Here is a 27,110-nt window from a genome sequence, read left to right as displayed (position 1 = left end):
GTGAGGGGTGAGCAGTGGACTGAGCAGTTTGCCATTCGCAAACTCACCACTAGATGCCACTAAAATTTACACACTGTACCTTTAATAAAAGGTCTCAAATTCATTTAAACTCCACCCAGGATCAAATGATTGCCAGTTCTGTCAAGAAACACCTTATTTGTTCATAAACCCCACAAAGGAAATACGACACATTCATTTCAATTGTTTCATCCGTGTATTTTTTTGAAAGTACTGTATACACTGATGTTACAATCAGTAACACTACAAAGCACACATCTAAAAACTGATGCTCAGATCAAACCAACCGGTCACAAAATATTTGTATAAATTCATTGTTTTATTGTATGGGTCTCTTGTTCATAGGCCCATCACATTATAGCAATACTTTGCTAATGTACAAAGGTCAATATGATGCAAAAAATGCGTTCCTATAGTAATTTTATACAATTTTACACTAAAGTTGTATTTGTTAAAAACTAGTTAATGCATTAAAATTAACTATGATCAATACATTTACAGTATGTATTAATTCATATTACATTTATAAAATCAAGTATTATAACTGACATTAATTAATGCATGAACTAACACAAATAACTTTATTGACATTAACTTCTTTAACTCTGGGACACTGTACCGGGTCCAAAATTATTTATTATTACTTAATATAAAATATTCCATTTAATTTATAATGGTCTATCATGGACCCAGTACCACAAATGAGATACTGTTTGAAAGCTTAGAATCTCTACTGCATCACTTCGAGATATCTTTTACTGTAAGAAAGTTATTTACACTTAATTTACACTATCCCCCCAATTTTTTATATGATTTAATATTCACTTATTTCATATTTTCAAATATGACGAACATGGGCAAGTCTTATATCAAATGAAAGCTCTCACTCTCAGGAATAAGACTACATCATTATTTTTATTCTATTATCATCACATATCCAACAATCGTCGAATGAATAATGAGGTAAAAAAATTGTCTTTTGTAAACGTATGTGAATCTTGAGTGTGAACTGCCTCCAATAGCACAGATAGCCACAAATGCTACACCATCTTTTAGGTCCTACTCTAAAAAATGAGTCCATTCACAGCATTTTTTTTATTGTGTGCATGAATAATCCCTTGCTATTTTTTATATGTGCAAAACAAAACAAAGTAATTTTATATGAAAAATGTATTTTCACTCCCTTCAGTAAAATAAGAATAACTTTTGAATTCGACATGCTAAAGAGAACATTCTTTTTTTGGGGGTGTTTACTGTCTGCTGCTGGCAACAGCCAGAACTGTCTGCAGTCTGCTAGAGCAGTGGTTCTCAAACTTTTTCAGTGTGCGGCCCCTTTTGTGTACGGTGCATTCCTTCGCGCCCCCCCCAAAGAAAATTTACAACAAATTTGTTCTAAAACGTTTAATTTTAACTAAACAAAACATATTAAATTATACAAAGTAGTGCTGTTGGTTAACAGCCTTATTTTTTTTGGTTTAATAACATAGAATTCATGATAAATTAATGTATTTAAAAAATGACATAAAACTGGGGCCCCCCTTGCACCATCTCGCGGCCCCGGCCCCCAGTTTGAAAACCACTGTGCTAGAGCACACAGAACCAGAGTTATCCACTTTCAAAGACAGTGTTTACAACACAAAAAACAGCAGCTTTTTATGTAACTTCAAAGGGTTTTCTGTAAAATTATATAAACATATTGCATTTATTCCACTGTATGCGGTTATGGTGACACTTCAAATATTTTTAGGCGGAAATTAAATTAAAAAAAGGGTATTATTCCTCCCTTCAGTTGGAGTAGAATAACTTTTGCATAGATTATGATAGAAAAAAAATCTGTAAGCTGACAATTGCTGGAATCAAACAAAACTGTCTGCAGGTTTAGTTACCACTCAGGGCAAGAGTTATACACTTTTAAATACAGACTTTTAAAAAAACATCAAAAACCGCCTATTTATTTTTTGTGTTTATTAGAGGACTGACAACACATACAACAACACATACAACCATGTCTGCACTTTCAACAGTGTTTTATGTAATTTCAAAGGGTTTATTGTAAAATGATACTAAACTTTTGTAGGTAGACCTCTGCATGATGTGGGTATGGGAAACTTTTGAAATTGGATAGGCCAAATCCAAGCGAAAATCCCCAAAATAGCCGTAATCACGACTTCAGAAGTTGGAATGATTAAATTACTGATAGCACGTGAAGGCGGCAGATAAAAACAAAATCTTCATTATCTTTTACTCATGGTTACACACAGACTTATATGTTTGTTGGATCAATTGTGGGAAATATTATGCCTGGGTGTCTTCCTAGAGGTTATGGTCGAAATATTCAATAGCATCATGATGAGTCTTGGATGTCAACAGGCCGTGTAGCTCCAGTTTTTGTCCATAACAGGGCAGAGTTTGATAAACACGTAGATGTAAAAAGTCGTCTCCACCTACATGCACCTAAAACAGCAAATGAAAACAATGTATTTAAAATAGACTGCAGTTCTTCGTAATATTCAGGCCAAAAATGATTACCTTGATGAAGAAATTCCTTCCAGCAACAACTTGTGTTTTATACGATTTGGCAAAGAAAACGTCAAACGTCCGCCCAGCTTTATCCTCGACATGTGACTTTATCTGAGGACATAAGGGAGGGTTCGTTCATAACACCGTGTTTCGGAATTTGTCGGCAATTTGCATACTACAAACCTCATCACATATTTTTTGCACTTCTTCACTGGCATCTTTCGTCTCCCCAGTTCCGCCACGACGCATTTTAAACGCAGGGTTGTAAAGTATTAAAGTAATATTTGTACTCGAAACCTCTTTCCACTTTTCCTGGTTATGACGTATTCATGGGAAAGACCACTTGTATGGGACAAACTAAAAAGAGTTGTACTGAATCGTTAATGCACTTTAGGTTCTTAACTGTCCTTAAAAGCAAATAAATTATGTTTATCACTGCCCCCACCTTACACAAAAATATAGATTATATAGAATATAATTTATCTAGATTCATATTGCCATCAACCTACCCCTTGAAGTGGTTTGATCCTCGCATATCATACTACTACAGGATTAAATTGTTACAAATATTTTGATGCAAAATCAGTAATGCATGATACTGTTATTACCCTGATCTTTCCTGTTGACATAACAGACACTCACTTAAATGGTTTCATTCTTGAATCATATATGTATTACTGCATACTGACAATAAAATCATGAAATACAGCAAAACAGCTTTTTCAGCAACAACTGTATAATTATATATAAAGCACACAGTAAAAACTAAATGCACAGAGATCTTGGAAAAATGTCAGTTTTATTGTAGTGACTCATAACCAAAGCACGTGTATATTATTCATAATCACATGTGTAAATGGTTCCTGTTTGTAACAGTATAAACATTTAGGCATTTTCAGGAGGCTATAGATTCGCCTTATTAAAAGTATTCAATGGCATCATGATGCGCCTTGGATGTCTGCAGGCTGGTCAGCTGTAGTTTCTCTCCAGCGTGGGGCAGGGTTTTATAAACACGAAGATGTATGAAATCATCTCCACCTACATGGACCTTTAACAGGCAAATAAAACAAATATATTTAAGTTCATACAGGGAGTAATCTGTGATTCAAGTGATTTTAGAAAACTTAATATAAATGACTAACGCTACCTTGATGAAGTAATTTGTCCCCGCAACAAGTTGCGTTTTGTAAGATTTGGCGATGAAAACGTCAAAAGTCCGCCCAGCTTTATCCTCGGCATGAGACTTCATCTGAGGAGGCAAAGGGGGTGGTTCATAAAAACATAGGTTAACTATTTATCCGCAATTTAAAAAAATACCAACCTCATCGCATATTTTTTGCACTTCTTCGTCGGCATCTTTTGCCTCTGTAGTTCCCCCACAAAGTAAAGGCATTTCAAATGTAGAAGGTTGTACAAACTCAAAGTGTACCAAAAGATTAATCACGACTTATGAGTCGCTTAAATTTTGACTGGAAAGTTTGTTTGTTTCCTGGTTATGACGAGACATTGGGAGATACCACTTTCATGGATCAGGCCAAGGAGGCCAGTACTGTCCATATATTGCAATGCAAGGTATAACTAGCCAGTGTGAATAATTTCTGTCAAACATAAATCAGTTTATATTTTAACAGCCCATATTTTCCACATAAAATAAAGATCATCGTTATATTAATGCATTCATGTTTATATTACCTCACATATTCACCCCTTGAAATGGTTTGATCCTCACGTTGCCAGCATATGTAACTGGTTACAACCAGAGGGCGTGGTTACGATACGGTTATAAAACTCCGCTGTTTTATGACAGAAACATTTAGTAAATAGCACAATTCGTAATTATAAATAACATAACTAAAATAATATTGCAAATAACAATTATATTGTTTACACAGAGATCATTTAAAATCTACAAATACTTCTGCATTTGGTGAACTTTCTACAGTTTCAGGTAAGTCTAAGTGAATATGTCCGGACATTATCAAATATTTGTATATATTTTCTCTTTGAACAGTTTGCTATGTATTATGAGTTATTATTTGATATCTTCTTTCTGTTCTTTTGATTAATATTTATTATCTATGTTGATGCATTATATTTTATGCATAATGCTGTTTATTTTTGTTATTAAAAATGTCATGTATTGTGACATTAATATGTAAAACGATCAACAAAATCAGGCTCAATATACATTTGAATGAAGATACAATGTACTCTTTACACAATCCTGTGAATGACATAAAACATGTTATGTTTGACGTTATCAGCAGCAAGTAGTCTAGGGAAAGATGCAATGATATGCTTTTGACAAATAAATACGGAATTAATACAAATCTACCAATCTTCTCCAAATGTTCACTTACCTTTTTAAGTATATACACATATATTTCTATTATCTCTTCAAAATGTGTACAATATAAGTCAGTTAGTTTTGTTAAGCTTTTGTAACATCACACATTTACATAACGAATAGTAACCTTGACAGTCATTGTATATGGACATAAAACTCAGCACGTGTAATCATAAACACTATGTAACAGTTACACAACTTGGACACTTATAAAACCAAGCCCACACGTTTGGTATTTGTCTTCTGTCTCCAGGGATATTATGACAAGAGAACGCTCTTGAGAATTTACTTCATTATTTTTCCAACAATTGCTATCTGATTCTTTGATTTCACTGATTGTAGGTGAGCATTAGGTCTTGTGCTTTTGTAGTCAACAGGCTTCCTGTTTAATTACCTCATACAGAATAGTTAGTAATAATGTGTATGTGTTCAGATATTTTCATATTACTCCACGTCTGACTTTATCTTTATTTCAGATGTTTACAATGGGAGGTCACAACATTCCCCGTATAACACTCATAGTTCTATCTGTTGTCGGCTTCATTATATGTGTTGTATTCAACGCACTTGCTGGACCAGGGCTTGGTATGTACAGACAAATATAATCACAATGAGGTTTTATAAATAAGTTTAAATGACTGAAAAGATTGCTACAATGTTGTTTTTCTTCCTTTAGGTGCTTTTAAGAACACGACCAGTGCTATATCAAATAAGTACGATACACAAATCACACCATCGGGATGGACCTTCTCGATCTGGGGTGTCATTTACACCTGGCTGTCCCTCATGCATATTTACATCCTTTCTACTACCTGTAGGAGGTATGCATCAACTCACCTTCAATCAAATTATACATTTTAATTCATACAAGAAAAACAAACAATTTTTGTATATTTTTAACACAGAACAGCGTATGGTCCGATGTATTGCAGTCCTGCTGTGTTGCCGTATGGATTCTATATCATCTGGATTTTGAACATGCTGCTTAATATAATCTGGCTCTTTCTTTGGGATAGAGAGTATGTTTATGTGATCATAAATGCATATACTTGATTGGTAGAAAATAGAAATTAATTATATTTTATTATTATTTTAAAAAAATTTATTCACCCCCTCTCCTTTCTTTTAAGGGTGATGATTGCTGCATTTATTTTCCTGGCCTTGATCGCCTTTACAAACTACTTGATGATATTCCTCTCCTCTCATAGTCTCAAAAACTATGGAGCTTGGTTATACAAATATCACAAAGTAGACCTATGGTGCATCCGAATACTGGTGAGATTTAAATATATTGAGACCAAACAATTCTCATATATCATAATTCTCCTCTTTGATTTCTGAAAAGTCTTGTGTTTGCATGAATTAAAATATTCCCCTAATGTTGCAGGTTCAGAATGGGATTGCAACATACGCAACATGGACAACTATTGCAACGCTGCTTAACTTTACAATTGTGCTAAGTTATAATGCTGGAATGAACAAATCAGATGCAGCAACAGTATCTCTCTCAATACTTCTGGGTGAAGTTGTTGGTTGGTAAGTTGTAATGGCACAGTGTAAATAAAGTAAAACTGTTAAAAGACACATAGGACTTATGTATATTTTTGCAGGTTTATTGTTGAGAACTTTATCTTTGAGAAGCATCTACGATACATCCTGACAATCTATCCTGTTGTCATTGTTGCTCTGAGTGGAAACATGACAAAGAATTTTAATGCTGCGGATCCAAGCCGCAATGGCATCTTCATAGGTAAGCCCAAATGATGGACATCACAATGGTTATGCTGCCCTTTAACTGTGTTGAGTTCCAGTATTTTTATGACAGCAATTGCATTTTGTGTTACACTCCCTAGCTGTCCTATTGGGGTTGGCCTGTGCACTGTTTGCGATCAGACTGTTACTGGTAATATGGAGGCACGTCAAACGCCCTCTTTACAGAGGCATGTATGCAGAGGAGGTCATGTCACCAATGGAGATTGCCGAAAAGCAAATGAAGATTTTTAAATAAATTAAATGTAATTTCACATTTTTAAACATCCTAATAATGTGTTTATATCAGTGACATTTATTTTAATTGTTTAAATGCATGTCTACACTCTAAAAAGAAATGTTGGGTTATTTGGGGTTGTAATTTTAACCTATATGCTTGGTTGTTTTTAACCTATTGTTGGGTCAATATAAACATTTAATTTAACTTAACAGCTGGGTTGTTAAGTTGAAAACAACCTAGCATTTTTTAGAATGTATATCGATTAGATTTTATACTTTTAAATCTAAAATTAGATTTGAAAATGATTTTAAACAGTCATGATTTGTACTGTATATTATTCTGTACTTTTTTACCTTTCCAAGCAATAAAATAAGGTCAAAGTTTCAAGGTGGTTCAAGTTATGAAAATGACCCACTGATATGCACAGCTTTTTTCATCTGTAGAAGTTAGGGTGGGACATCTTCTTTAAAATTTTGTTTAGTTTACAGCCTATAATCTTTATTCTTCATACAATGCCATCGGAATAAGAAGAGAGTTATTTTATTAACATAAGCTGTCAGAAAAAATAGACATATATTTTAGTCTTTTAAAAGCACATGGTTTTAGTGTTTTGTTTTAAGTTTGTTTCAGAGGATTTTTGGATAATTCAAAGTTATTTATAAAACATGAAATATTAGAAATCTGATGAGAAGCTGAAGTGAGGATGAGAAAATGACTACATATAAATCATTGGCAGAAGTGAGATTCTGTAAGTTTTGAATACCTTCATTGTCTTGTCTTGTCATTAAAGAAAAATACAATTTTCAAGACACACTTAAGTATGAACCTGGTATCCTCAATTCTTTCCGAAAGCAAAGCACCTGAAGACAGAGGGTCCACGTGCTCCCTCAGATTTTGCATTCAACCTCAAAACCACCTGAGCATATTTTCATGCGTATACTTTGTTCCTAAAATATGATGAATACTGTAATTTTCTGAGATTTTCAGTGTTTTAATCACATTTTATGTATGAATTATACCGTACAAATTCAGACGCAATAGCACTGGAGCCATCATTGTGCCAATCACAGATGTGACTGTTGAGTGCATGGGTTTTAAAATAGCAACAAAATCATTCATGAACGCTTATCTTTTTGTCTGTGTAGTCTATAAAATAAAATGTTTTGATGTTTAATTCACATTGATATTATGATTACAGTATGAAGCAGGGGCGTAGCCACAGGTGTGCCAGTGCCACACAGCTGGCACACCTAAAAATGGATGCAGAATACATTTTTATATAAGGCTTGTTCGACTTCACGCGGCGCCGCAAGAACCCCCAGCCGGACGACGCCAAAGCACCGCGAGAGCGACTTAAAGGAGATTCCTCCGTATGAGTTCGCAAATCGCTCTCGCGGTACTTCGACGCCACCCGGCCGAAGGCCCCCACGGCGCCGCACGAAGTCGAACAAGCCTATTGTCTCAATACATTTTTTTTTACAAACTTGGCCTATTGTTGTTTGTCTGTGAGCCAGTAGGCCTATTTTCCGAAAAATCTGCACCTCTTTGTGGCTTTAATTTCATAATCCTTACTCTAAGAAGTCCAGCATCTGAAATTAAGTGACAATGGGAAATACTATATAGCCCATTTTGTGGTGATCTACATGCAAGACTATTTACATGCTGTTTATAACAATTATCTGCTGCCACTTTTAAGAAATTGGGGGCAACATTAAGAGTATACCCACTTCTCCAGGCACCACTACACCACTGGTCATGATTGTCACGTGACACACCACAGCCACAATACAAATGCATGCTATTCGTTTAATTTCGTTTTTCCATTATTAATACTTGTCATACAAACAAAAGATAAATGTATACATGATAATGCTTGTAATGAAATTGTACATTGCTAATATGATTTCAGCGTATATAGGCTGGAATGTAGCTTATAGTAATTGTTTTGTGGACAAAATTAAGTCTTAGATTAGCATTTCTGTTTTCAACAAAACCCAACACAATGTTTTTATTCTTGAAGTGATCTTTATAGGCTATACTATATTATTAGTTGGACTGGATTGCCACCTTGAACTTGAACGACGCGCATCATACCCACCAATAGCGCGCGTGCACAGACAGAGCTTAAACGACTTATGTTCGCGTCTTTTTGACTTAAAATGCTCATATGCATCGATGTCTTAGTGATTTTCATTGGTTACTGTATGTCTAATAAACATTTGATTGCATTCGGTCGTATAATAAGCCATAATCTCGTTTAGTCTCTCATCAAAGTTAATTAAATATCAAAATAAAGAAAATCACTCACAGCTCCTGACTGACTAACTTCTGTAACTTCGTTATAAAGATTAATCCATATTTATGTTGAGCTCTGCTATTTGAAGTAAGTTTAAGGTTTATCATGGAGTTTAAATTACCTGAAAAACTTTTACTGAATTACTGCAGTTAACGTACGATATTTTTACGCTTTATTAAAGTAATAGTTCACGCAAAATGAAAATTCTGTCATCATTTTTTTTCAAGAAAAAATATTATGGAAATTGTTGTTCTAAAACACACACATTTATCACAATATTTCCATAATATTTTTCTTGAAAGTCAAGGGTTACAATCAACTGTGCTTATTTCCCACGTCCGTCTCTAGCTCAGCGCCAACCAACGCGCAAAAGCAGTTTGCATCTGGCTGGCAGTTCTGTGACATAACTGAATCATACTGTCAGGGCACAGAAATAAGAATCCACTACATGGTGCCATTATAGCATGGTTATATGCTGGTTAATAATTTTGCACAGTAATATGACAATAAATGTGGCACAGCCAGATTTTCAGATGCACACCTCTTTCCTGGCTACGCAGTATGAAGGTTAGCTGCACACTGTGCGTGTGCCCCCTTAAAATATTAGGTGAATGACGCCTCTGCCTGAAGACAACAAATTCGTAATCACGGCTTAAGAAGTTGGAATGATCAAATTACTGATAGCACGTGAAGGCAGAATTAGATAAAAACAAAATTTACATTATCTTTTACTCATGGTTACACAATATGATGTTCCTTGGATCAATTGTAGGAAATATTATGCCTCGGTGTCTTCCTAGAGGTTCTGGGCGAAATATTTAATAGCATCATGATGAGTCTTGGATGTCAACAGGCCGTGTAGCTCCAGTTTTTCACCATAGCAGGGCAGAGTTTGATAAACACGTAGATGTATAAAGTCGTCTCCACCTACATGCACCTAAAACAACAAATGAAAACAATGTATTTAAATTAGATTGCAGTTCTTTGTAATCTTACTCGAAGTCTTAATTTTACAAAACACAATATATTCAAGACAAAAAAAGACTACCTTGATGAAGTAATTGGTCCCCGCAACAAGTTGCGTTTTATAAGATTTGGCGACGAAAACGTCAAAAGTGCGCCCAGCTTTATCCTCGACCTGAGACTTCATCTTAGGAGGCAAAGGGTGTGGTTTATGAAACATAGGTTTAATATTTATCCGCAATTTCAAAAAATACCAACCTCATCGCATATTTTTTGCACTTCTTCATCGGCAACTTTTTCCTTGGTAGTTCCACCAACTTTATGCATTTTAAATGCATAAAGTTGTACAAAGTATACAAAAAGCAGAAATATAATCTCGAGTCGCATTGCTAACGTTTGACAGGAAAGCTTCCAAAAATAGGAAAGTTTGTTTTCTGGTTATGACGACACGAGACATTGGGAAATACCACGTTCTTGGGACAGACCAAAGAGGCTTGTATTGTACACATATTAAAATGCACAGTAATTTATTTGTATGACTGGCCAGTGTGAATAATTTATGTCAAACATAAATCAGTTAAACAACAGCCCATATTTTCCACATTAAATATAGATCACCGTTATCTTAATGCATTCATGTTTATATTACCTCACATATTCACCCCCTTGAAATGGTTTGATCCTTACGTTGCCAGTAACTGGGCCAGAGGGGGTGGATACGACTACGCAGTTTTATGACAGAAACATAACATAACAATAGCACAATATTTCAAATAACAATTATATTGTTTTGCACATAGATTATTTTGAACTTTGAAATACTTTAGTGAAATAAATTTAGTGAACTTTCTAACATTACAATTTAAGGTAAGTCTAAGTTATGTGAATATGTGGGTTTTAGCCATAACATAGGTTTTTAATTAGTGTTTGTAATATATATTCATTTTTAACAGTTTGCCATGTATTATAATTTATGTTGAGGCATTATGTTTTATGCATAATGCTGTCTATTTATCAGACATCCCAACCTGCAAAAGGTAATTTCAGGGAGGTATCCCGAAGTTCCCCAAATAGCTTAATATTTCTAGGACTATGTACTTATTGGTAACACACTTTACAATAACGTCTCATTTGTTAACATTAATTAATGTATTACAAAATGAACTAACCATGAGCAGTAGGCTACATTTGTTTCTGTATTTGATAATCTTTGTTAACATGTTCATGGTTTGTTCCCTGCAGTTCACAGTGCAAGATTTGAATAATGTATTAGAATATTTAAATTAACATTAACAAAGATAAAAAAAATGCTTTGTAAGTGCAATTCATTTTCATGTTATATGCGGGGTGCACAATTTTTGAAAAAATACTTTGGAAAAGGGAGTCGGGCCAACTACCAAAACACATTTGTAGCCAATCACCAGCATCTACTAATTTAACCTATGCTGGTTTGTTTCAAACTAAATTGCTGGATTGTTTTTTTTAACCCATTGTTGGGTCTAATATAAACATTTTAAGTTTATTTAACTTAACAGCTGAGTTGTTAAATTGAAAACAACCCAGCATTTTGTGTAATACTTGATTACAATTTTTTGAATGTTGAACAGTTGACATGATCTGTACTGTATATTATTCTGTACTTTTAATAATAAAATAAAATTGGTCAAAGTTTCAAGACCTGGTTCAAGTTATAAAAAAGTATGTGTGCAGCAGAAGAAAAGATTTATAGATTTACTCCTCCTTTATTACCCTTGAGAGCTTGAATCTGTGAGTGTTTAGGGCCATCCATCCAGTTAAAGAATCCTGCACTGTTTGCCAAATGCTGTTTAATAAATCAAGTGGACAAAAGTGGGATCTGTAAAAAAACTGATGAATTGTTTTTCACATGACACATAGAATTACATACAGAATTTTCATATGAAATCTTTTTTTCTGGTAATATTTATTTTCAAATTCATGATTTCATGCTGATGATAACACAGCTGTGTTATGACCAAAAAGGATCCAATAATCACTTAAATGTGGGGTGGCAGGTGTTTTAATTTGTGCAGAATAATTGCATTTTAAAGACCCACTTTGTTTCATGTGTAGAAATTAGGGTGGGACATTTTGAATGATCCTCCTCTAAAATTTAGTTTAGTTTAGTTTACAGCCTTGAATCTTTATTATTTATACAATGCCATTGGAACAAGAAGTAGAGAGTTATTTTATTAACATTAGCTGTCAGAAAAAAAATATAAATTATAAAATTGCGAAATTTGGTAGTGTTTTAAATCTTACTTTATCATTAAAGTTAACATTTTCACATCAAACGTCATCTTATTTAAAATAATAGTTCAGATTTGAAGGGCCACTAGTTAGTAACAATTTGTTCTGATTCTTATGCAGCATTAATGAGTCTTACTAGTGGACTAAAATCATCAAGGCAAGACATTATATTTGAGATACTTGCTAGTTTGTTAAGAGTTAGTAATGTAAGTTTGATAACATTTTTGTGGGTTCCTGCTCATGTGGGAGTGGAGGGGAATGAAGTGGTTGATAAACTAGCTAAGGAAGCTCTGAAACATTCAGAAATAGATGTCCAAATTACTCTGAGCAAAAATGAAGTTAAAGGGAAAATTAAAGAATTCATAAAAAACAAATGGCAAGAGGCATGGAATTGTGACAGCAAGGGTAGGTTTATGTATAACATTCAACAGAAAGTAGGAAATGGAAGATATGTTGTCAGGAACAGAAAAGAAGATACAGCAATTTCTCGCATCCGAATGGGTCATACTAGATTGAATCATTCTTTGTTTAAAATAGGAAAACATGAATCAGGGCAATGTAATTATTGTATTCAGCCAGAAACCATAGAACATGTATTAATAGAGTGTAAGAAATATGAGAATGAAAGGTTAAAACTCATCAATGAAGTTAAAAATATGGGTGTTGAAGCATTCAATTTGATAAATATATTGAAAGAACAAGAAAAACAAAGTATTATATATGGTGCTATAATAAAATATATTAAAGAAATAGGAGTATTTGATAGAATTTAATTTTTTTTTTCTCATACTTTTATGCGAATGTCATATGCTTACCAGTGCTTCACACTCCAGTCCAGTTGGTGGCGGTAAATGCCTTTATATTTATGGTAAATGCACCATAAGTTGGTTTGCCATCCGCCATAAAAAGTCAATAGAAGAAGAAGAAGAAAAGAAGGGCCACTAGACTGTAGTTACACTCCTTGGCTCTAGATGGCAGCAGGTCATTGCGTGTCTTTCGTACCGAGCGTAACAAAATTGGGCGGGAGTTTTTGTGTTGTTGTTGTGGGCCAAATGCAATGACTGATTCTGTGGAAGATATTAAGGTTTCTTTTTAAATATTGAAATTTAGCAGTATCCTTTGGGATTTCTTTGGATATAAAACAATTGTACATAAACAAGCGAAGCGAAAGCTTCAAAATTATGCAAGTAAACAGAAGTGTAATGTTTTCGGCGAGTGGCGGCATGCTAACAAACACGACATGTTGAGAGTGAAGATGTGAGTCGAATTGTCACCGATGTTGTGAGCTTCAGTGGCGGACACACAGTTTCTGTAACCCGGGTGTGGATCTCAACACGATGTCGCAGGTCAGTAAAGCAGTTTCAGGGCAGAAAAACAAGCGTAGCATCTGCCTGTACCTTCTCTTTGTTGCAGCATGGAGTCCTTCTGAGGCTGTGTCTTAAACCTAATGAGCTTTCTAGTGTCTAAGTTACCTGTCTGTCTAACTTACCTGTACAGCATTTTCGTGAACGTCGATACCTAAATATCCTGTCATGGTAGTCAGCTCACAAGGTTTTGAATCTGCCAAAGAGAAGTGACAGATCACACGTAACGTTAAGCATAACCAAATGTATGTTTGTTTAGATATCACACAAGACTACAAGTTGTTTGTTGTTATAAACATTTTATGTATGTTTATGTATGTGTGTTGGAGCTTAAAGTGTAATTAGATTAAAGTGTAAGTTATATATATTTGGGGATAAGGTAACGTTATGTATTATACACTGTGTGTTGACAGATACTGTATGTGACCCTGCCTGTGAAAACCCAGCTAAAGTCCTTTTGTGATTTACTTTTTTTCTACATAAAGTAATCTTACATGATGTAAAGGACATAAGCCTGATATCTAATTTTGACTTTTAAGGTCACTTCAAAGATTGAAATCATAGTAGAATGAATGGGATGGGTTAAATCAAGCTTTTATAATTTAGATCTCATAATTAAATTGAGACTTTACTTTTGAGACTTTTGTCACAATCATAAACTCCATATCGATGTATTTGCAAATTTAAGAAACTAACATCACTCACTGAATCTATTTTTTAGGGCAAGGCCAAAAAGAAACTACTTTATCACAAAGGAGAGGACAAGTAAGTGATGTGCCAGCTTTAAAACAATTTTAACATATTTGCATGTTACAACTGTGATTAAAAATGATTATCATACAACAACTGTCTTATTCCTACTATTCGTGTTTATTCTGTTTTTGTAGAAGCAGGTCTCAAATCCAGATCAATGATGTCTTTACCCTACGTGATATTGACTCTTTATTTGATGACATAGGTAATTCTATTCTTAAATTCTTCTAGCTAAAAACGTTGAAACGTTTAATTAAAATTCCATATGCTGTTGATATCATCTAAACCCATATTTCTATTTTTGGTAGATGCAGACTCTGATCTGGGTTTACCTGTCCTTTCTCCATTGCCCAAAAGCAGTGGTGTAGTTAACCAGAAGAAAAGTGAGAGTCCATCAGATTCACATAATGTAAAGACTCCATCTAAAAAGGTGCACACCATTGTCACGTCTTAAATCATCGTAGATCATTCTGTTATCAGCTACACAATGTGATGTTAATATTTATAATTGTGATTTTTAGGCACCCAAGGAAGCATTAATAGATGCTAATGGCATTCAGGATGATGGACTTATTGATAAAGGTAACGGATCCTACTTAAACCACTTTGAGTCTCTAAAGATTATATTATCAGTGATAATAAAGCTAACCTGTATTGTATAAAACTGAAGACTCATCACCTAGCCTGGCTCCGCCCTCCTACGTGCTTCCCCTTAATTTTAATTTCTCTTCAGTACTACATCTGGGAGTGCTGTGTATAGTTTTAAACTTCAACAGAGGACCCTCCTTAACAGAAGTAACGCTTTGCAATGGAGCTTGGCCAGACTCTCTGTACAAATGAAATGAATGTACGAGAGTCTGGTTGGACCAGGCTACTTGTCACCTGCCTGTTATCTGAAATAACTGTGTTTCTTTTGTTTTGTTTTACACAGAAAGTCCATTTAAAGAGATTGCTCCCATAAAGACGTCCAGCCCTATTACCTTGGCAACAGAAGAGGATGAACCAGTGAATGGGTTCAAGCTTTTGCTTTTTGGAGAGGATGAGGAGCCTATTGGAGGAGACTTAGCCAAACCTCCTTGCACTCAGCAGTCAGAGCCAGTAAAGGAAGCCATCCATAGGTATGAATGGTAACAAGTCTGATTTTTTTTTACATTTTCGATTTTATTGCATAATTGTCTCATAAATATATTTGCTTTGTAGTTACAGTGGGTCTCTGGAATCACCACCAGAAAGGCTTGAGTTTAGAAAAACCACAAACCCAAACACTGGTTCCTTATCAAGGTCAGTTACTGTGAGAAGTTAACAGTGGTAGATGGTTCATTACTGTTATGTATTACTTGTTAGCAGTATAAAAGACACCTGTCCACAATGTTTGAAAGCCAATGTTGATATTTGAAATCACCTAAACAAACACACCCCTACCCCAATAGAATCTGGACCTTCTGTTGATAGACCCGCCCCACACATACGCAACCCGGCAAGGATGTCGGTTAGTAGACACGCTCCTTACTGCTGATTGGCTATAAGTGTGAGAACTTGAACAATTGGTAGCTGACTAAATACTTTTTTGCCCCACTGTATGCATTACTTGTTAAATTAAAAATGAAACGAGTGTGTGTTGTTGTTGTTATGTGTGTATGTTTTGTCCAAAATGTTAAAACTACTTGAATATTTCTTAATTAATTAGCTTTTTTTAAGTATAAATATAGAACTAAAATGGCAAATCATAAAACAATTATTTACAATTCAGCACCATGTTTGTTCACTTAAAATAAACGAGAACTTAATAGGATTTATATATATATATATATATATATATATATATATATATATATATATATATATATATATATATATATATATATATATTAAATTGTGAGTTTAATTTTTTAACCTGCATTAGCAGAGCAAAAGGTCATGGGTTCGAACCAGAGAAACAATGTAATGCACTGTAAGTCGCTTTCATTAAAGCGTCTGCCAAATCCATAAATGCAAATGTAATTTAAAACAATCCCATATATATATATATATATATATAAGTATAAGTATGCATAACTAACATCATCTTATCTTTGCTCTATCAAGCAGGAAGACTGCAAAAACAAGATCATCGTCTGTAGCCACCCAGTCTGCTCCACTGGAATTAAAGACTGATTCACCAATGTGAGGAAGCTACTATCTTTCAACAGAATATAAATATAATTGTTCTGTTAATGGATTGTGAGCAGGGGCGTCGCTAGACCCCTTTTACTGGGGCATGCGCCCCAGTATAAACCTTAAGTTTAAACATTTTTAACAATTTACTTTAATTGTCAGTGTATTTATTTACATTAATTATCACAGCACAAAAAAATGAATCTAAATGTATTGTAACATAGTAAATGTACTCTTGTTAAGCGAAGCATTTGCACTTAAACAAAGAGTATAGATCAAATCCGCCATTTTGAAATGAAAGCGACTCGGGAGTCAACTAGAAGTGATGGCAATATCAGCTTTGTACATTAAAAGATCAAATTCAAACTGAATGATGATAACACAGAAAAACATACAATCAGACTAGTGATCATTAATCCCTTTTTACAACTTATTTTCAGATATTAAGTCTTCCACTTTTATATAGGCTAATTTTACATACAGACATACCGACATAAACTCATCCACACATAATATTTTGGCTCCATATACATACACATATACACACATACATCTGAAATGGTCAAAATGGATTAAGTAAAAAAAAACCACAGCCACTGTCCAAAAGTGGCAATTATAGGATAACAGACAGAAAAATGTTCTATAAGATTATCATGTTTGCAGCGGGATATAGGGGATTAATATGTACAAAATATATTTCATACCTAGTGGAGTTGGTAACTAAAAATAGTAGTAAATGTGTAAAGTAGCATAAAATAGAATTACATAATAAAGCAAGAAAAAACGACCTCAAATGTGTATCTATTTAATGATTGGATTCCACAACTGATAACAACAACAACACAACACATACCTACAAGAAAATACAGCATTTCGTGTAGGTGTAGCAAGTGAACAAAATTTTGTTGTATATTGATTTACATACTCATGTCACAGAATTGTACTTTATATTTTCTCTTTTTTTAAGGAATGAAGATCCAAGTCAATTGTCTCCTATTGTGGTTCAGAATAATGAGCAGAAACTACAGCGGACCGAGCAATGCATGGATCAGATGGTGGAGCATACTGGAAAAAGGTCATCTTTCCAGCACAAGCTTAAAAAGGCGTTGATGCCTAAATCCTCATGGTGAGTTAAAAGCTCGCTAGATTTTAAAATGAAACCTCTTAGTGTTATGCACAAGTGTAACACTTCTCCAATTCATAAGTTCCAGGAAACCAGCAGCGGTACCAGCTCCTCCACCTGTAGATTTAGAGGAAGACTTCATGATTCTGGACGATGAGGCTCCTGTTCTGTTTGTTATCCCTCGGAAGGCAGATGTCAGCCGAAACAAAAAAACTGTCCAAGCAAAAACTTCAGAAAGTGTTTCTGCGGAGCCATCCTCTACAGAGCAGCGCTTGCAGAGTGAAGCAGATGTGAACGAACAACAGGTGCCAACCTCCAAAAGAAGCAAAGCACAAGTTGAGTCTAAAAAACAACCAAAAGGAAAACGTGGGAAAGCTTCAAAAAAGAATAGTAAAGATGCTGTGACTGATGTTTTAGAGGAGATACCAAACCCTGTACCTGAAGCACTGGAGGATGAGGGTTGTGATCAGATCTCATCTCAAACTGTACAGGGACTCAAAGATGTGGATCCATCAGGTAAGTCACAGTTTGACTAAATCTTACAGTTAAACATGTATTAAAGGGCTCATGATGTGTTTTTTATTTTATTATGTTCCCTCAGGTGTACTTATAGTATTACTAAAGTTTTTTTCCTCCAAGAAACATACACAATGAAATAATTTATGACAATTTTCACCCTGTTTTTATCATCTGATTTGTCTGTTTCCCCTTTAAGAGCGCTCAGCCTTCTTTATTGTTAAATAATGTTAAAAAAAAACAGTAACAGTGTAAACATTCATGTACAGAAAAGCAAAAAAATCAAATTAAAACATTGATTAGCATGTAAAGAAACTAAGGGGAAGGAGCCGAAACCTCTTTTTTTGTCCTATTATAGCTCAGCATACATTTCTATACGGCATGCAATAAGGCACCTGAAACCTATTTTGTAAATTTTTTTGGTTTGAATTAATTTTTAAATCCCAGCTTTTAAATGTGTTCTTAGAAGTTTGTAATCTATTAATGTAATTGCTAAAGGCACAATATGTAAGATTTTTGCATTAAAATATTTATTAAAATTAAGCACAGTGTTATATATTTTTCACTTGTGTACTGACATCCCAGATGTTTCCAACAATATTTAAATCTAGAGATTTTGCAGCAGTTTTAAAAAACATTTCACCCCTAGTAATAGCAACCTATAGTTGTAAAAATTACATATTGTGCCTTTAAATGAAAAATATAATGAGTGGCGGCCGGCCAGTGACTTCTTTTTGTCAAAACATGTATTTACATGTCATCTGTGTGGCTTGTCATGTCAAAATATGTGTTCGGCGCGTCATGTGAACCTATGTGCATCATGCGTCTTAGGTGCCTGCTCCTGATGCTTCGAAGTAGTTTGTGATAAAAGAGACACTTGCGTTTGCCAGATACTCACTTAATAAAATGTTTAATCAGAGTTTTGTGTTAAATAAGTGTCTTGTGAATGTCTCTTTTATCATAAATCTTTTTCAACATGTTAAAATACGTGCCTGGTGCAGACATGAGGTGTGATGCACATAGGTTTACATGACGCACCGAACACATGCTTTGACATGACAAGTCACACATATGACACAGCAAACACATATTTTTAATTCCTGACCCCGGAAAAGAAATCGCCAGCCGCCACTGACTTTATTATTATATTAATAGAAATATAGTATTAAATAAAATAAAATAAAAACATATTAGGTATTTGCTAATATGATTTCACATACACGTGTGCAGGTGTTACAGGAAAACAGAGCTCAAAGGACAAAGCACCCAATGAGCTTCTTGACAAAGCTGGGGAAGAATCAGGCAGTCCTGAAATCCCTGCTCCATCTGTAGCAAAAACAACAAAGAAACCTCTCAAGTCTTCTGGATCTCAACAGAAGAGGCGGCGGTCCAAAACAAAAAAGGAGTCCAATAATGTCCTTACTACAGCAGGTCCTCAATCCCCAAACAAAAATGGAAAGAACAGTAGAAAAGGGGAAGCTGTCTCTAAAACAAACAAAAGAACATCAAAACAACAAAAAGAGCTAGAAAATATCGATCCTGTCTGTGAAGAGCATGACAGTGTTGAACCTTCACCTGCCCTTGATCAGCAAGAGGAAGAGGAAAGAAGAGGTTAGTTTGCTTAGCGTTTGACTAATTTTAATTGTTAACATGTAAAATGTTATCACTTTTGTAGTGCATGCATCTAACACATTCCTAAATCTCACAAAAACATAAATTTTACCCTTTTCTTGAGGAAATTAAGCGTGTGTTAGTATTGCCATTGTTGTCGCTAAACATCGTCTGTCCGTACCGTTTTATTCATCCAATTTAGCTGTAACTAAGCAGCCTTCAGCCAAGCAAGATGCCTTGAAGGATTCAGCAAAAAAACAGAAGAGCAAAGAGACAAAGAGGACTGCAGCAAAGCCAAAGGACGCACCACCAGCTTTTTCTGACACTTCTTTAGACAGTTCTGCGACTAGCAGGAGGAAGAGGAAACCACCAGGATCGTGGTGGCTTACTGGCGAAGATGAAAGTGCCACAGAGAGTCAATCAGAGACGGCACAGGGACAACCAAAAACCAGTAAAACTACAACGAAGAAAGAAGCTGTAGAGGTTTCTGAAGAAACCAGGCCCACCCAGAAGAAAAAAAAGCAGCTAAAATCTACTCGTAGTGAGGTGGAAAATGCTGAAAAGGTGATAACCAAGGATGATGATGCTAAGAAAACAGCTAAGAAAACAGGTAGTCGGAAAAAAATCAAAGCAGCTGCTCAACCTCAAGTGCCGTCACCGGATCGTGTGTCTGAAGATGAAGTGGGAGCTACTTCAGATGTGACGCCTTCAGAAATAAGTCCAGAATTCTGTAGTCATGACAGACAACCCAACCCTATAACAGGTAAACCTTTCGCAGACTGTATTACTTCAGTTCACTTTTTCCTTAATCTCACTATACAATCATACATACAAATGCATCAGTCAGCAATCATAAAACTTATATTTTGTGTAAATAAATAGGTGAGAAGCAAGTGTTTGACAAGGTCTACACACGTGATGGTGGATCTGCGCAGAAACATCCTTCATCTTCGCTGAGAAGACCAGAGAGATCTGTACCAGATGACGTTCCTTCGAAAAGACAACGAAAAACACCTTCCAATTGGTGGGAGGTGACACAGTCTGAAGAACCAACAAATGGACCTTTTATAACTCACAGTCCTCCTCCACATAAGTCCAAAACAACAACTGCTCCTATTGGTGCATTTAATAAGGACCCAAATCCAGTGAAATCACAGAAAACTAAGAATCACACCAGAAACATAATCCGCACACCAAAGTCAATCAAGACGTCTTTAGCTTCGATGAATGCCATTTTTTCCTCCGAGAAAGTTAATATGGTAAAAAGCGGACAAAGGCGCAGAAAACAGGGACGCAGAAATATCCTTCACTCTCTTGAGGATCAATCCGATCACTCGAGTGAGAATATGGCCAATAGTGATGAGGGAAATGGCCACGTTTCTTCTCACTTCATTGGTGGTATTGCTGTGGAGCCGTCGGCGACCAGAAACCAGAGTGTTCGAGTGTCCAGCGGACCCAGCACATTATATGTGTAAGCTGATTTGAACAAATCACTGTAAATATTGGCAAATGTAGCAGATACCATATTCTTTTCTAGTTTTGTCTGGCTCTGTGCACCTGATGCAAATAGTCACATTTACAAGTTTCAAGTGCAGCGAAACTGCATAACTGAGTGTATTATTTATTATATCTATCTAGTGATGCTGCATTCAGAAGTGGGCCATCGTCAGTGCTTGAACTTCAGCGACACGATGAAGATGATGATGATATCGGTGAGTGTTGAGCATTGATGTGTTTAGTATTTCACAAAGAATACAGGTTGCCCAAAATCTCCCTTTATGCTATTGGTGGGTTCATCCAGCGATCTTTTACTTTTTGGTATTTCATCCTAAGCGTACTTTCTGTTATTTCAGATTTGCCATCATCCAGAGTGACTCCCTACTTGTCCCGACACGTTCCTCGGGTGTTGTCGCAATGTGATCTCTGTGGTCCCCCACTGCAGACCATCGTCCTAGAGAAAGAGGACTGGAACAATCTGCACACATGGTTCGCTCACATGTGGCCCCCAGCCTCTAAAGGTAACCCACATACAAAAAAAATAGATCAAATTTGAATGTCAAATTCATAGACTTGGACCAGAACAATATAGGGAACTGAGAGTGCACTCAAGCAATATAAAATGTAAAATTTAAGCAATGTAAAGTATTTGTTACTTAGGATGCAGAACACACTTATGGCGCTTTTCCATTACATAGTACCCCCCGGTTTGTGTCGGGTCAGCTTACTTTTGGGGGCTTTTCCACTGGGTGCAGTATGTAGTACCTGACACTTTTTTTTAGTACTACCTCGGTTGCGGTTCCAAAAGACCCAAGCTAATACCAAAACGTGACACGAAAACACTGTAGATTACTAGTTTCGATTTTACGATTAATTGATTTGATTTTTTATGTGGACGCTTCAGAATCGATTCTTAAAGCACATGAATCAATACACCCCCCCCCCCCCCCCATATTTATTTCTGCAAACATTGAACATAAGATTAACGTTAATCTAATTACTAGTCTTCTCCACTAGATGTCACCCTCTTTTTTTCCTTGCGCGATGTCACCAAGGAGCGAAAGGCGAGCATGTCATTCCTTCATTCAGTCTTTATTCTAATATAATGTAATATAATATTCTATATAATTTATAATCATTGAGTTGAATCGAAAATCGAGTATAAATGTCGATCCAAGAATTGGGATCGAATTGAGAATCAAATCGTCTTGATAGCTTGTAAATCGAAATCGAATCTGATTGGTCTGAGAGAATCGTCACTACGAGCGTCATCGCTATAATGTAAAAGCTTAGCTTTACCTTCATGCTAGCTTGAAGAAATGAATGAAATTAAATGAAATGAGAAATGAATGAATGTATGGGAATGTACAACGACTCTTTCACTTGTATGATGTCACAGCAGTAGGCAGCGCAAATAAAACGACACGCCTATAATTTTATAAAGTGTTACTCGATGGAAAAGCTAACCAAGCCAAAGTGAGGTGTTCTCACCTGACCTGACCCAAACCGTGGGGTACTATGCAATGGAAAAGCGCCATTTGTCAGTGGTGCCACAGTACACCAGTAACATACACATTTAAACAACCTTGTGTTGAATGCCTTGTTCAAGGACACACTATAGTGACTGGACATGAAAGGGGACGGGTGCTATGTTTTTGTTATTAGCCTAGGTCCTTATGCATAAAGCTTTTGCCTTCCTGTCATCTGTTAAGATAATGTCCACCAGTTCATAATGCAACGTCTTTTCTCTTCTAAAGGGCAGACTGTCAGTCCCGACGACTTTCACTGGCACTCCTTTGGAGGCAGAGCCATGGGCCATGCTGTTGATCTACAGGAGAGCTCTTTCTCGCATGGAAAGATTCTGCTGGGGTCGTTCATGAAGAAACCCCCACAGATGGACATTGATACAGTTTCTGTAAGTAAAACTTGTGGTCTTTAATGTTTAATGCAGTGGTTGGCTGTGGCTTGTTTAACCACTTACCCGTCACCGCACCCTTTTGATGTGCGGCTTCAAATTAATATAACTCTGGCATTGTTTGGTCTAAAAGCATAATCTTGGTCTTGTTTTAAAGAACACAATGTAAGGTTTTTCACTGATCTTCCTGGAGGTGAAAATATTTAACAAAAAAATTGTTATAGCAGTTTAAATTTATTTTAATAATTAAAAATAATGCAATAACATATTAATTTGATAAATACAATTATAAAAATGAAAATGTTTCACAAAAGTAATAATGTAAACATGAGGCCATATGTCTCAAGCAGTTGTGATCAAAATTTTAAGTTAAAATCACAAAAAATGAGGTTTGTGTAACAATTTTTGTGGTTTTACCAACAGCGGCCACTAGTTGTCAACGGTTTGCTGCATTCTCTTGTCACACATTAATAAAACACTGTCACTGCATTATTATAACTGCTAAAACGTTTTGGAATATGAAAACTACATTCTTAGAGCTTTCCAATGATATATAGTTTGTCAAGATTTCTGTAGGTTTATACCAGGATATAGTGTTATGAATATATAAAATGAATATGCATTCCTATGGGGGGTGGGGTCATGTAACTAAAAACTGTCACTAGATTATATCTATCATCAGATGACCTTGAAATATGAAAAGTACAATCTAAGAGCTTTCCAAAGATATATAGTTTGACAAGATTTTTTAGGTTTAGAACAGGGTATTAGTGCTATACATATGTAAAAACAAATCGGGTCCACCTGTGGCCCGTGACGTTTTAGAAACTGACTCTGACTACGTCATAATTTTCCAAAAATTGTGATGAAATATGAAAACTACACTCTTAGAGCTTTCCAAAGATATATAGTTTGTAAAGATTTTTAGATTTAGGATATTAGTGTTATAAATATGTTAAAACAATGTGGGCCCGCTTGAGGGCCCGTGACCTTTTAGAAAATGACTCGCACTATGTCAACCTTTCTCCAAAATGATGATGACAAATGAAAACTACACTCTTAGAGCTTTCCATTGATATACAGTTTGTCATGATAGGATAAGAATTCATATGCAAAACACTGAAGTAATTGTAGGCATCCCACCGGTGGGACAGTGACATTTAGCAGGATATAAATCTTTTGAAGCACACTCTCTTCATAAATTAATTAATTACTCTCCCTACATAATTTATTTTATAAAACACTGCTGAAATATGTATTCTAGAGGCTTAGACCTTTCCAAAAATATATAGTTTGTCATGATTCAATAAACATTTACTTCCAAAATAGTAAAGTAAACATAGGTGTTCCTCTACAGGAACAGTGACGGTTAAGTGGTTTAGTTCACCAATCATTTATCTGCAAAAAATGATAATGTCTTTTAACACAAGCCCAGCAGCATTATAATTTTATTTATATGTTTTGTTAAGGTATTCAGCATTATCTCAAGTTGTGTACGTGTTGAAATTGATGGTGAAAAGTCTGTCTACAATTCTGGGCAGGTGTTTATGATACCCTCTGGTGAGTGAAAACTTGACTTGTGTATTTTATTTAAATTTGTTGCAAGACTTCTTGGTTTCCTCAATTTAAATTTTTTTTTGTGTGTGTTATAGGAAGAGTCTATAGCATCCACAACCTCTGTCAAGAGCCTGCTGTGCTGATTTACCACAGGACACAGTCCAGTCACACATAGTGCTGATAAGATGGCCTCGGATCGCTTAATATTATTATCATTTTTTGAAACTTCAACTTTTCAACTCTATTTTTTTAAATAAAATTATACGTGTATGTCTTTCAAAAGCAACACAACATTGTCTGGGCAAACTCATGAATACTAGTTGTTTATTTGTGTAAATAGTAAGAAAATTGTCGACTTGGATAGGATTGTCATTGATATTGGTAAATGTGAAACATGAATTTTAAAGTGTTTTGTAAAAAAGCTTTAGTGATCTTATTCACTGTACATGTACATTTCTGACTTTTATCTTCAGAATGCAACGGGATTTTGAACTTATGTTTGCTTGTCAGCAGGGGTCAGCAGATCCTATGGAATATTATACTGCTGTTGCTCATACTTGGACTTTTTTAACTTTAAGAAAAAAACTAGAGTGTTAAAGAAAGCTGTGTCTTTCTTGCTAATACTGTCTGTTTTTGTGTAAAGTATCAATGTATAGACCTGCAAAAAAGACTATTGCCTGTTTAAATGCTGCCTTGTTTATGTCTTGATATTGCTTTGGCTTTCATTTCAGCCTTTCAGTCAAGTTCTGTTTTTTAATAGAAATCATATTAGTACGTTTTTTTTAATGTTTATGTAAAGACACTTAACACATTTTACGGTCATTTTGTTCTAAACTTGTCTTTATTCTGATATAACATAAAAGAGGATATTTTTATAAATGATGGTAAGCACACAGTTTATGGCACCCATTGAGTTTCACAGAAGTAAAAACAAATACTATGGTTGTCAATGGGTAACATCTGTGCTTACCATCATATCAAAATATATTCTTCTGTATTCAACAAAATAAAGCTCACCCAGGTTTAGAAAAGCATGATGATGACGACAAAGTTTTCATTTTTGGGTAACCTATCCCTTTAAAAATAGTCTAGATCAGCATCCGCTGCGGCACAACATTTTTCTTGATGACTCACTCTGTTAAAAACCTTTTGTGTAGACCAGTGGGATTTTTTATCACTTAATTATACAACAAGCTTTTAACCAAAGAAGTGCAATGGAAACAGCGTGAAAATGTTTATACTGGCAACCGTTGAATTTGCATTTTACAGCACTAATCTTAACACTATAAACGCATTTGGTGAAATAATCTGTGATTTATGCTAAGTATGATAAACACAAGAACACAAATATGTTTTAACCGGCTTCATAATTATAGTAAAGACATTTACACATTTTTCCAAGGCAATTACACAACTGCCAAGTCTCCTATTCAAAATGAAAATGTATTACATGCCTATTTCAAAACAAGGTTTTATTCCGTCCAATCAGTAGTCTTTATTTAGAATAGTGATCTTAGACTGTGGTAGTTTAATTAATGTTAGTCTCTCACCAGCAGAACTGTGGAATGATGCATTCATTTATGGCACCTACTTTGGAAATGTGAAATAACTGTAGCTAAGAACGATAATTCATTTTCTTTTATCATGCAGCCCACCTGTAGATTCAGTCATTCTGCATCTATACGACAATTGGGTGAGAAATGAGTAGATCGCCAGAAAAGCCAATATTGGACTGTTTGATGTTGCCTAGAAACTAATGGTAGGCTATGTTAAACCAAGTGCTATTAAACTTAAAAAGTCTTTTATGGGACTTTCAGTATTCTTTAATATTGCATGTTAAGTCAGATAATGCCAACACGTCATGTCTTTGTCTTGCTGCTGATGCACTCAATATATGTCATTATAATGGTCACTCATACAGAGATCTTAAAGGGAAGTTTAATCATATAATTGACCCAGTCTGTGAAAAATTAGCTAAAGTCTTTGTGATTTTGCATAAAATCATCCAACATAAACTACATTCTGTGATAATATCAACTAGATATCTTTAATATTAAATCAATATGAAATCATACTTTGATGCTCCTAATACCAACAGATTAGATTATGAGACTTTAGCCTGGATTAATTCACATGTGTGCTGTATACCAGAAGGCTGGTCAAGTCTTAACCGTGAAATCATCTTGGGTCGGTCTTCGCTTCAGATATACATCCTGAA

General features: G+C 35.1%; 5 protein-coding genes across 13 annotated transcripts; 2 read left to right on the top strand and 3 right to left on the bottom strand.

Annotated features, from left to right (window-relative positions):
- Positions 1 to 1,968: 1,968 nt before the first annotated feature.
- On the bottom strand, positions 1,969 to 3,179 carry LOC129426290 (cystatin-B). Its single transcript, XM_055182541.2, has 3 exons — positions 2,722 to 3,179; positions 2,548 to 2,649; positions 1,969 to 2,472 (listed from the first exon to the last, which is right to left on the bottom strand). The coding sequence occupies exons 1-3, from the start codon at positions 2,785 to 2,787 to the stop codon at positions 2,332 to 2,334; spliced, it is 309 nt and encodes a 102-aa protein (XP_055038516.2). The 5' UTR covers positions 2,788 to 3,179; the 3' UTR covers positions 1,969 to 2,331.
- A 139-nt stretch (positions 3,180 to 3,318) lies between these two features.
- On the bottom strand, positions 3,319 to 4,038 carry LOC129426291 (cystatin-B). The gene is made up of 3 exons (XM_055182542.2): positions 3,860 to 4,038; positions 3,686 to 3,787; positions 3,319 to 3,586 (listed from the first exon to the last, which is right to left on the bottom strand). Exons 1-3 carry the CDS (start codon positions 3,929 to 3,931, stop codon positions 3,458 to 3,460), a joined length of 303 nt encoding a protein of 100 aa, XP_055038517.1. The 5' UTR covers positions 3,932 to 4,038; the 3' UTR covers positions 3,319 to 3,457.
- A 259-nt stretch (positions 4,039 to 4,297) lies between these two features.
- On the top strand, positions 4,298 to 7,262 carry LOC129426283 (uncharacterized). Of its 3 annotated transcripts, none has more exons than XM_055182531.2 (8): positions 4,298 to 4,486; positions 5,362 to 5,470; positions 5,562 to 5,706; positions 5,791 to 5,904; positions 6,016 to 6,160; positions 6,273 to 6,421; positions 6,496 to 6,635; positions 6,739 to 7,262. In XM_055182531.2, the coding sequence occupies exons 2-8, from the start codon at positions 5,362 to 5,364 to the stop codon at positions 6,891 to 6,893; spliced, it is 957 nt and encodes a 318-aa protein (XP_055038506.2). In that variant the 5' UTR covers positions 4,298 to 4,486; the 3' UTR covers positions 6,894 to 7,262. The 3 variants fall into 3 exon arrangements, with proteins under 3 accessions (XP_055038506.2, XP_055038508.2, XP_055038507.2); XM_055182533.2 differs by lacking the exon at positions 4,298 to 4,486 and adding an exon at positions 4,958 to 5,223; XM_055182532.2 differs by lacking the exon at positions 4,298 to 4,486 and adding an exon at positions 4,959 to 5,227.
- Positions 7,263 to 8,667: 1,405 nt separating this feature from the next.
- LOC129426288 (cystatin-B) lies at positions 8,668 to 10,592 on the bottom strand. The gene is made up of 3 exons (XM_055182538.2): positions 10,393 to 10,592; positions 10,220 to 10,321; positions 8,668 to 10,108 (listed from the first exon to the last, which is right to left on the bottom strand). Exons 1-3 carry the CDS (start codon positions 10,519 to 10,521, stop codon positions 9,968 to 9,970), a joined length of 372 nt encoding a protein of 123 aa, XP_055038513.2. The 5' UTR covers positions 10,522 to 10,592; the 3' UTR covers positions 8,668 to 9,967.
- Positions 10,593 to 13,354: 2,762 nt separating this feature from the next.
- On the top strand, positions 13,355 to 25,602 carry LOC129426279 (uncharacterized). 7 transcript variants are annotated; one of them, XM_055182521.2, is made up of 18 exons: positions 13,355 to 13,748; positions 14,488 to 14,531; positions 14,654 to 14,724; positions 14,828 to 14,949; positions 15,041 to 15,101; positions 15,451 to 15,646; positions 15,720 to 15,800; positions 16,608 to 16,682; positions 17,641 to 17,799; positions 17,879 to 18,312; positions 19,543 to 19,923; positions 20,126 to 20,686; positions 20,806 to 21,394; positions 21,562 to 21,635; positions 21,777 to 21,941; positions 23,175 to 23,335; positions 24,805 to 24,895; positions 24,988 to 25,602. In XM_055182521.2, the coding sequence occupies exons 1-18, from the start codon at positions 13,740 to 13,742 to the stop codon at positions 25,065 to 25,067; spliced, it is 3,354 nt and encodes a 1,117-aa protein (XP_055038496.2). In that variant the 5' UTR covers positions 13,355 to 13,739; the 3' UTR covers positions 25,068 to 25,602. The 7 variants fall into 7 exon arrangements, with proteins under 7 accessions (XP_055038496.2, XP_055038500.2, XP_055038499.2 ...); XM_055182524.2 differs by having other exon boundaries at positions 13,356 to 13,748; positions 15,451 to 15,637; XM_055182522.2 differs by having other exon boundaries at positions 13,356 to 13,748; positions 16,605 to 16,682; positions 23,178 to 23,335.
- Positions 25,603 to 27,110: the final 1,508 nt, after the last annotated feature.

This window comes from Misgurnus anguillicaudatus, chromosome 25 (assembly GCF_027580225.2).
Source record: "Misgurnus anguillicaudatus chromosome 25, ASM2758022v2, whole genome shotgun sequence".
Lineage (NCBI taxonomy): Eukaryota > Metazoa > Chordata > Actinopteri > Cypriniformes > Cobitidae > Misgurnus > Misgurnus anguillicaudatus.
This window is presented reverse-complemented; position numbering and strand designations above follow the sequence as displayed.